The sequence below is a fragment of the Anomaloglossus baeobatrachus genome, chromosome 6 (genome assembly GCF_048569485.1).
Source record: "Anomaloglossus baeobatrachus isolate aAnoBae1 chromosome 6, aAnoBae1.hap1, whole genome shotgun sequence".
Taxonomy (NCBI): domain Eukaryota; kingdom Metazoa; phylum Chordata; class Amphibia; order Anura; family Aromobatidae; genus Anomaloglossus; species Anomaloglossus baeobatrachus.
In genome coordinates, this window is record NC_134358.1 from 542,081,724 (window position 1) to 542,091,533 (window position 9,810).

General features: G+C 47.7%; 1 protein-coding gene across 1 annotated transcript in view; it reads right to left on the reverse strand.

The window, feature by feature from the left end:
- ITGA8 (integrin subunit alpha 8) overlaps positions 1–9,810 on the reverse strand; it is a 287,198-nt gene that overhangs the window by 273,583 nt on the left and 3,805 nt on the right. The window contains exon 2 of the mRNA XM_075315623.1: positions 9,756–9,810. This exon is cut by the window's right edge and continues 79 nt beyond it. Coding sequence (XP_075171738.1) covers positions 9,756–9,810 — 55 coding nt within the window. The remainder of the gene's footprint in view (positions 1–9,755) is intronic.

The window sequence follows — 9,810 nt, forward strand, 5'->3', positions numbered from 1 at the left end:
TTAAGAGGTCAAATCTGTTAGTGACCGGAACCCCAGGGGTTTCCTAACATCCAAGACCCGATAGAAGGCAACCGTCCGACCAGCAAAAGGAAATACAGCTACTGCCACAGCTAGAGTTCCAAGGGCCAGAGCCTGCGAGCAAAAGGGCTCCTCCGGCACATATATACGCTGGGGAGCGGGTTACCGTTGGGAAGCCATCGGGACTGAACATACACAAAGGTGCAGGGAAAGGCAGCCACCACCAACCGTCCGGGAGAAACCACAGCAGCCGGCTGCGGGACCCGTCCATCCAGCCGTTTGGTTTACCAGAGACTTTGCGTACATTTGTGGCTGAGTGAGTACAATCGTGCCATCCGGCACCGCGCTGCGCAGTCCAGGCGACCCTGCACCTTGCCAGCCCTGCCTCCCCGTCACCTCACCGGGCCCCGGGACCACCAACCCCCTACCCACGGAGGGGGAAACAACATCCCAGCTGCTCCCTGCCATCGCTCCTGGGATCCCCGTCACCAGCAGCGGTGGTGCCCAACCTCACCACAACCGGTCGGTGGCGTCACGGACTAAAATCCCCCAAACCAACCACCCCTTTCACTCACGGGCGAGGAGCGAAGCTCTAGTCCCCGGATCCGGCCCACCGCTCGAGCCACCGAGCAGCCATCGCAGCAGCGCCGGACCCGAGCGTTAGCGAGCGCAGCGCAGTGGCGTCCTCCCCGCCTGCGACACTAGTGATATCGATACCGATATCGCAGCGTGTAAAGCGGCCTTAAGGGACAGCGTGTGTGCCAGGGCGCTAACAATGAGCCCCCCAAATAATAGTGACAGGGGCTGGAATAAGCTGGAGAAAAAGAGCAAGCAAACTAAAAGGATGCTAAAGGAGAAACCAGTATTAGCCCAATAATGAATGTATTGTGTCTATTTGTGAGTACTGCTATAACTGTGTGCTTCTTTGGATCTGTAACCATTATCCTGTGCATCTCTCTGGATGTGTAACTATTAAGCTGTGCACCTCTTTGCATGCATAACCATTATTTTTTGCGCTTCCTTGGATGTATAACCATTATTTTCTGTACGTTTTTGATGGTTAACCATTAAGTAGTTCACCTCTTTGGATGTGTAACCATTATACTGTGCACCTCTTTGGATGTGTAACCATTATACTGTGCACCTCTTTGGATGTGTGACCATTAAGCTGTGCACCTCTTTGGATATGTGACCATTAAGCTGTGCACCTCTTTGGATGTGTGACCATTAAGCTGTGCACCTCTTTGGATATGTGACCATTAAGCTGTGCACCTCTTTGGATGTGTAACCATTATACTGTGCACCTCTTTGGATGTGTAACCATTAAGCTGTGCACCTCTTTGGATATGTGACCATTAAGCTGTGCACCTCTTTGGATGTGTGACCATTAAGCTGTGCACCTCTTTGGATATGTGACCATTATACTGTGCACCTCTTTGGATGTGTAACCATTAAGCTGTGCACCTCTTTGGATGTGTAACCATTAAGCTGTGCACCTCTTTGGATGTGTAACCATTAAGCTGTGCACCTCTTTGGATATGTGACCATTAAGCTGTGCACCTCTTTGGATGTGTGACCATTAAGCTGTGCACCTCTTTGGATATGTGACCATTAAGCTGTGCACCTCTTTGGATATGTAACCATTATACTGTGCACCTCTTTGGATGTGTAACCATTATACTGTGCACCTCTTTGGATGTGTAACCATTAAGCTGTGCACCTCTTTGGATGTGTAACCATTATACTGTGCACCTCTTTGGATGTGTAACCATTATACTGTGCACCTCTTTGGATGTGTAACCATTAAGCTGTGCACCTCTTTGGATGTGTAACCATTAAGCTGTGCACCTCTTTGGATATGTGACCATTAAGCTGTGCACCTCTTTGGATGTGTAACCATTATACTGTGCACCTCTTTGGATGTGTAACCATTAAGCTGTGCACCTCTTTGGATGTGTAACCATTAAGCTGTGCACCTCTTTGGATATGTGACCATTAAGCTGTGCACCTCTTTGGATGTGTAACCATTATGCTGTGCACCTTTTTGGATGTGTAACCATTAAGCTGTGCACCTCTTTGGATGTGTAACCATTAAGCTGTGCACCTTTTTGGATGTGTAACCATTAAGCTGTGCACCTCTTTGGATATGTGACCATTAAGCTGTGCACCTCTTTGGATGTGTAACCATTAAGCTGTGCACCTCTTTGGATATGTGACCATTAAGCTGTGCACCTTTTTGGATGTGTAACCATTATGCTGTGCACCTTTTTGGATGTGTAACCATTATGCTGTGCACCTTTTTGGATGTGTAACCATTATGCTGTGCACCTTTACTGATGTGTAACCACCAAGATTATGTGCAACTGGGCAGAAAAGTAAAGAAACAAAAGACTTGTGTTCTAAGAACATCATTCTGTGCCTTTAAGGCCAAGCACACCCAGTGGTCATCATAGTCCATATCCCCCTAGCAGCATCATGCCCCCCACTGACATTGTACTCACATGCCATAAGTTACAACTACTCGAAAAAAAACCTTGCAAAACTATTGTTCTATATCTTAAGGAGATCTACTTTAAAAATATGACATGCAATCTTACCACAGTTTATAAAGTCTAGACCACTGCAATCCAGGCAAGAAAGCGGACAAGCCCTGCCAGACATTTACCACTCACATCACTTCTGCTTTACAAGGTGCAGAGCACGGGACATGACAGGTGGGAATACAGCAACACTGACATGCCGAATGAAGACCTCGGAGAAATGCACAAACCAGCACTAAGCGATCCTTTACTTATAAATCCAGGACAGAGTCAGCACAATGCCGGAACAGTGCTGGAGAGCGGCCCGGAACTGGATACGGCTCATTACAAATTTATATTTTTTTGTATTAAAACTTGGTCTCCAGGGTCATTCCTAAATATGACTCTATGGCTAGATGTACATGACATTTTTCCAGGCAGGTGAACCCCGCAAAACCCTGATGATTTTTTGTGTTTTTGGAATGTCAATTACTATTCAAAGGAATATATTGCAGTGACTGTGATTGGTATAATGTAACGATTGCCCCCTCTTATACTGCACAGATAGAGGGATATCTTAAAGGGCTAATCCCCAACTACATTTATCATCTATGTACACAATAATTGTATGATTGATGGGATTCCCCCAAACACAAGAACAGGCATTCCCAGTGTGCTCAGTTTGAATGGAGCAGTAGTGGGCATGCCTGGCCATCAAACCACCATGGATGTGGTCACACATGTGCACTACTATGTCTGCTGACCCATAGAATGGAAAAACAGATCAAAAGGTCATCACTAGTGATGAGCGGGCACTACCATGCTCAGGTGCTCTGTACTGGTAACTAGTGATGAGCGGGCACTACCATGCTCAGGTGCTCTGTACTGGTAACTAGTGATGAGCGGGCACTACCATGCTCGGGTGCTCTATACTCGTAACTAGTGATGAGCGGGCACTACCATGCTCGGGTGCTCTGTACTCGTAACTAGTGATGAGCGGGCACTACCATGCTCGGGTGCTCTATACTCGTAACTAGTGATGAGCGGGCACTACCATGCTTGGGTGCTCTGTACTCGTAACTAGTGATGAGCGGGCACTACCATGCTCGGGTGCTCTGTACTCATAACTAGTGATGAGCGAGCACTACCATGCTCGGGTGCTCAGTACTCGTAACTAGTGATGAGTGAGCTCTACCATGCTCGGGTGCTCAGTACTCGTAACTAGTGATGAGTGGGCACTACCATGCTCAGGTGCTCTGTACTCATAACTAGTGATGAGTGGGCACTACCATGCTCAGGTGCTCAGTACTCGTAACTAGTGATGAGTGAGCTCTACCATGCTCGGGTGCTCAGTACTCGTAACTAGTGATGAGTGGGCACTACCATGCTCGGGTGCTCTGTACTCATAACTAGTGATGAGCGGGCACTACCATGCTCGGGTGCTCAGTACTCGTAACTAGTGATGAGTGAGCTCTACCATGCTCAGGTGCTCAGTACTCGTAACTAGTGATGAGTGGGCACTACCATGCTCAGGTGCTCTGTACTCGTAACTAGTGATGAGCGAGCACTACCATGCTCGGGTGCTCTGTACTCGTAACTAGTGATGAGCGGGCACTACCATGCTCGGGTGCTCTATACTCGTAACTAGTGATGAGCGGGCACTACCATGCTCGGGTGCTCTGTACTCGTAACTAGTGATGAGCGGGCACTACCATGCTCGGGTGCTCTATACTCGTAACTAGTGATGAGCGGGCACTACCATGCTCGGGTGCTCTATACTCGTAACTAGTGATGAGCGGGCACTACCATGCTCGGGTGCTCTGTACTCTTAACTAGTGATGAGCGGGCACTACCATGCTCGGGTGCTCTATACTCGTAACTAGTGATGAGCGGGCACTACCATGCTCGGGTGCTCTGTACTCGTAACTAGTGATGAGTGAGCACTACCATGCTCGGGTGCTCTGTACTCGTAACTAGTGATGAGTGAGCACTACCATGCTCGGTTGCTCGGTACTCGTAACGAGCAGTTGAACATACAGACGGGCTTGACTCCTGTACCGAATATAATGGAACTCAATGGGGAAGTCAAGCATTTTTACAGAAGATCACAACTTCCCCATTGACTTCCATTATACTCGGTACATGAGTTGAGCCCATCTATATGTTCAACTACTCATTACGAGTAATGCGCACCCGAGCATGGTAGTGTCCGCTCATCACTAGTTACTAGAATTGAGCACCCGAGCATTGTAGTCCTCACTCACCACTAGTTAGGAGTACCGAGCACCTGAGCATGGTAGTGCCCGCTCATCACTAGTTACGAGTACAGAGCACCAGAGCATTGTAGTGCTCACTCATCACTAGTTACCAGTACTGAGCACCCGAGCATGGAAGTGCTCACTCATCACTAGTTACGACTACCGAGCACCCGAGCATGGTAGTGCCCGCTCATCACTAGTTACGAGTACTGAGCACCCGAGCATGGTAGTGCCCGCTCATCACTAGTTACGAGTACTGAGCACCCGAGCATGGTAGTGCCCGCTCATCACTAGTTACGAGTACTGAGCACCCGAGCATGGTAGTGCCCGCTCATCACTAGTTACGAGTACTGAGCACCCGAGCATGGTAGTGCCCGCTCATCACTAGTTACGAGTACCGAGCACCTGAGCATGGTAGTGCCCGCACATCACTAGTTACGAGTACCGAGCACCCGAGCATGGTAGTGCCCGCTCATCACTAGTTACGAGTACCGAGCACCTGAGCATGGTAGTGCCCACTCATCACTAGTTACGAGTACCGAGCACCTGAGCATGGTAGTGCCCGCTCATCACTAGTTACGAGTAACGAGCACCTGAGCATGGTAGTGCCCGCTCATCACTAGTTACGAGTAACGAGCACCCGAGCATGGTAGTGCCCACTCATCATTAGTTACGAGTACCGAGCACCCGAGCATGGTAGTGCCCGCTTATCACTAGTTACGAGTACTGAGCACCCGAGCATGGTAGTGCCCACTCATCACTAGTTACTAGTACTGAGCACCTGAGCATGGTAGTGCCCGCTCATCACTAGTTACTAGTACTGAGCACCTGAGCATGGTAGTGCTCGCTCATCACTAGTTACGAGTACTGAGCACCTGAGCATGGTAGTGCCCGCTCATCACTAGTTACGAATACTGAGCACCTGAGCATGGTAGTGCTCGCTCATCACTAGTTACGAGTACTGAGCACCCGAGCATGGTAGTGCCCGCTCATCACTAGTTACGAGTACCGAGCACCTGAGCATGGTAGTGCCCGCACATCACTAGTTACGAGTACCGAGCACCCAAGCATGGTAGTGCCCGCTCATCACTAGTTACGAGTAACGAGCACCTGAGCATGGTAGTGCCCGCTCATCACTAGTTACCAGTACTGAGCACCCGAGCATGGTAGTGCCCACTCATCATTAGTTACGAGTACCGAGCACCCGAGCATGGTAGTGCCCGCTTATCACTAGTTACGAGTACTGAGCACCCGAGCATGGTAGTGCCCACTCATCACTAGTTACTAGTACTGAGCACCTGAGCATGGTAGTGCCCGCTCATCACTAGTTACTAGTACTGAGCACCTGAGCATGGTAGTGCTCGCTCATCACTAGTTACGAGTACTGAGCACCTGAGCATGGTAGTGCCCGCTCATCACTAGTTACGAATACTGAGCACCTGAGCATGGTAGTGCTCACTCATCACTAGTTACGAGTACTGAGCACCCGAGCATGGTAGTGCCCGCTCATCACTAGTTACGAATACTGAGCACCTGAGCATGGTAGTGCCCGCTCATCACTAGTTACGAATACTGAGCACCTGAGCATGGTAGTGCCCGCTCATCACTAGTTACGAATACTGAGCACCTGAGCATGGTAGTGCTCACTCATCACTAGTTACGAGTACTGAGCACCCGAGCATGGTAGTGCCCGCTCATCACTAGTTACGAATACTGAGCACCTGAGCATGGTAGTGCCCGCTCATCACTAGTTACTCATTAATATCTGATTACAGAACGTCTGGCTGGTGAGACCCCCAGCGATCGGCTGCGATCAATAACTGTACGTTTTTAGTTACCCTGCAGTGCCCCCGCAGGAGAAATAAGGCATTACAGCAGAAAAGAAGCAGACCCGTGATTATAGGAGCCAAGAAAGGAATTTCATCCCTTCATCTCCACACTAATCCAAGAGCAATGTAATGGCAGAGTAAGCATTGGATGGATGTTCGGTTGCTGAGGAAAGAAGAAGCATGTCCTGAGCAAAACTCAGACGCCAGAAGGAAATCAACAGGGAACAATATCCAATAATAAACATAATGAAAGTATCGGGCTGCGAGCATGTAACACTGACAATAGGAAACAATGCATTCTGGGCTTCTAATTAACATGTGGAAGTCGTTACCACCGTCGGTTGCATGAGAAAATAATAATAACAGGCTAAAATTACACAAGACACACTCATAGAAGTAAAACCCATCAAAGTCTTCAATTATGTGCCCGAAGCACAATATATAAATCTGTGAAATTCATAAAAGCCAGCGGCGACGGACGAAGTCAGAAATAAGGAAAATCCTGAAAACATGGAGGTTACTACAGACTTCTACCCCCGAAAGATGCAGGCAGTGTCCATACATTGGATTGGGCCATACCATCTGCCCCTGGCCACATCTTAATACTTAACCTCAAGCAGGTCCTGACCCAAGGGGCACGCCGAAATGTTTACTCTGAACCTAAAATTATAAAAATTAAAGGGTTTGTCTGGGATTTTAAGGCTGGGGCTTCATGGTGACGACCATAAAACAAGTTGAGTAGCCAAAGATTGTGATGGATCGTAATGCAAGTCACTGGAGTCACATTAGGACAGCCAGGGGACCCTAGAGTCACTCTAGGTACGGGAATGTACAAAGTGAATGGTGAAAGGGAAGGAAAACCATGTGCCTAGGGAAGAGGGAGATGGTGACCACTGAACAAGGCCACCGCTGGGTCTTGGCTTCCCTCAGCACCCTAGATAGGTTCTGCTCCTATGCGCCAAGCCGGATACCTGACCCTGGCTGACCCTGAATAATAATAATAATTGTATTCATTTATATAGCGCTATTAATTCCACAGCGCTTTACATACATTGGCAATACTGTCCCCATTGGGGCTCACAATCTAGAGTCCCTATCTGTATGTCTTTGGAGTGTGGGAGGAAACCCACGCAAACATGGGGAGAACATACAAACTCCTTGCAGATAGTGTCCTTGGTGGGATTTGAACCCAGGACTGCAGTGCTGCAAGACTGCAATGCTAACCACTGAGCCACCATGCCGCCCCGTATGTAGACCCTAGGTATGGAGCGGATGGGATGAGCGCTTCGTCAACCCCACTAAGCTCTAAAGAAGACACAGGGAGCACAAACAGGGGGAAAGTGAACAAATAACATCTCCAGATGCCTCACGGAGAGGAACTACAACAACTACAAAGATTCTTGAGATGTATACAAGCCGACTGCTTGCATTGAAGACTTGTTAAGGCTAGAAGAGCTAGCCCCAAATAATAGGAAGTAAAGGTATATAAAGACACAAAGGGAAGTGCTGATGAAAAGCAGCTGGAAGGCTGAGGAAATCCACAGGGTCCTAAAGAGAAAGGGATGAAAACCAAGCAAAAAATAATAAAAGGTCAGGGAGCAGTTTGTCCAGCCAAACGCTGTGATCTTCTATAGCCGGACACCACAGGACTGTCTGTCACACGTGACAAACCCGTGACACCTAGGGGTCACAATGCAACTCCATTCACCTGCATTACACTGTAATGAAGCAGCAGCACATAGCGAACTTTGGCAAGGTAGCCCCAGTTTTATACCGTATTTCCCTAAAAATAAGACCTACCCCGAAAATAAGCCCTAGCATGATTATACAGGATTTTTGGAGTATGCTTGAAATATAAGCCCTACTCCAAAAATAAGCCCTAAATACGGTCAGCGCTGGTGTTAGGGGAAGTCAAACTGCACAATTTCTCAGGGCCCCCACTCTCTTAGGGACCCCAGCATTTGTATTCCGAGGTTAAGATTGTTTAAGGACCTTTGGTGACTTCAGTCATGTGAGCAAAGGTCCTTTAATTGTAGGAGTCTAACAGAACTGAACAGGAGACAGGCTTGTATACGGGACTGGAATTAGGGGGAAGGGAGTGCAACCTGGGCAATTTCACTTTACTTCCCTGCAGTGATGACATCATGTCCATCCATGTGACTGCTGCAGCCAATCACTGGCTTCAGCAATCTTCTTCTGTGAATTCAAATATCACTACTGAGGCTGGTGATTGGATGCAGAGGTCACATGTATGTGCAGATCATCACTGCAGGACTGTAAAGAAAGACCAGCAGGGACAACTAAGAACTGAATACATGAGTATTTTTTTTAACACGCTTTTTCTTTAGAAATTCCAGACGATCCCTTTAAATGTAAAATAAAAAAAATCTTTCTACTTCTAGCCTCCACTAGAGGAAGCTTATTATATTGTGCCTTACATTGCAAATTTATAATTGTATTGGAGTCAATGGGTGCTGTATAATTTGTATGTAGTAAGCTCCCCCTAGTGGTGGTTTTATATAGTCAGTGTTTTATCATTTCACTGGTTAGAGTTGCTTTCCACTTGATTTGTTGCCTGAGTGAACACCATTTTAATTATTTTATGGTAAAAATCCCTATTTTTATTTAAAAAAAAATAAAAATAAAATTGTAGAAAAATAAGAAAAACTGCAACAGCGCCATTCTTGTCTATGGGCTATTTCTGGTAGTGCTACTCAAAACAATTGTATGAATCAAGCGCTGCAATACCAACACAAGCCATAACGATGGATCCGAAAGATCCGTTTGTCCTAATATCCAATGTCTGACACTAAACCACATGCCCTCAATCTCTGAACAGAAAAGCTCGGATACCGGACCATGACGCCTCTAGTCACACTCTACATACAGAGGACAACAAGCTGAAGACCTGGCCTGGGTGGCAGAAAGTCCAGCTGCGGCTCCAGAACTATATCCCTCACCTTATAATAACTTCATAGCAACACAACGCCAGCAACAGCGCCTCCCTGAGGCCGTTATATGCAGCGACCAAATGGATCACCAAGGTCCTAAATACAAACACCTTTACATCATGAAGCCCTGGCCCGAGCATGGCCGACACATGCTTCCACACATGGTATAGATATACTCACTGGTGTTATCAAATGGGATCCTCTTGCACGGCGGCGTCCCCGCACTGGGGAATGG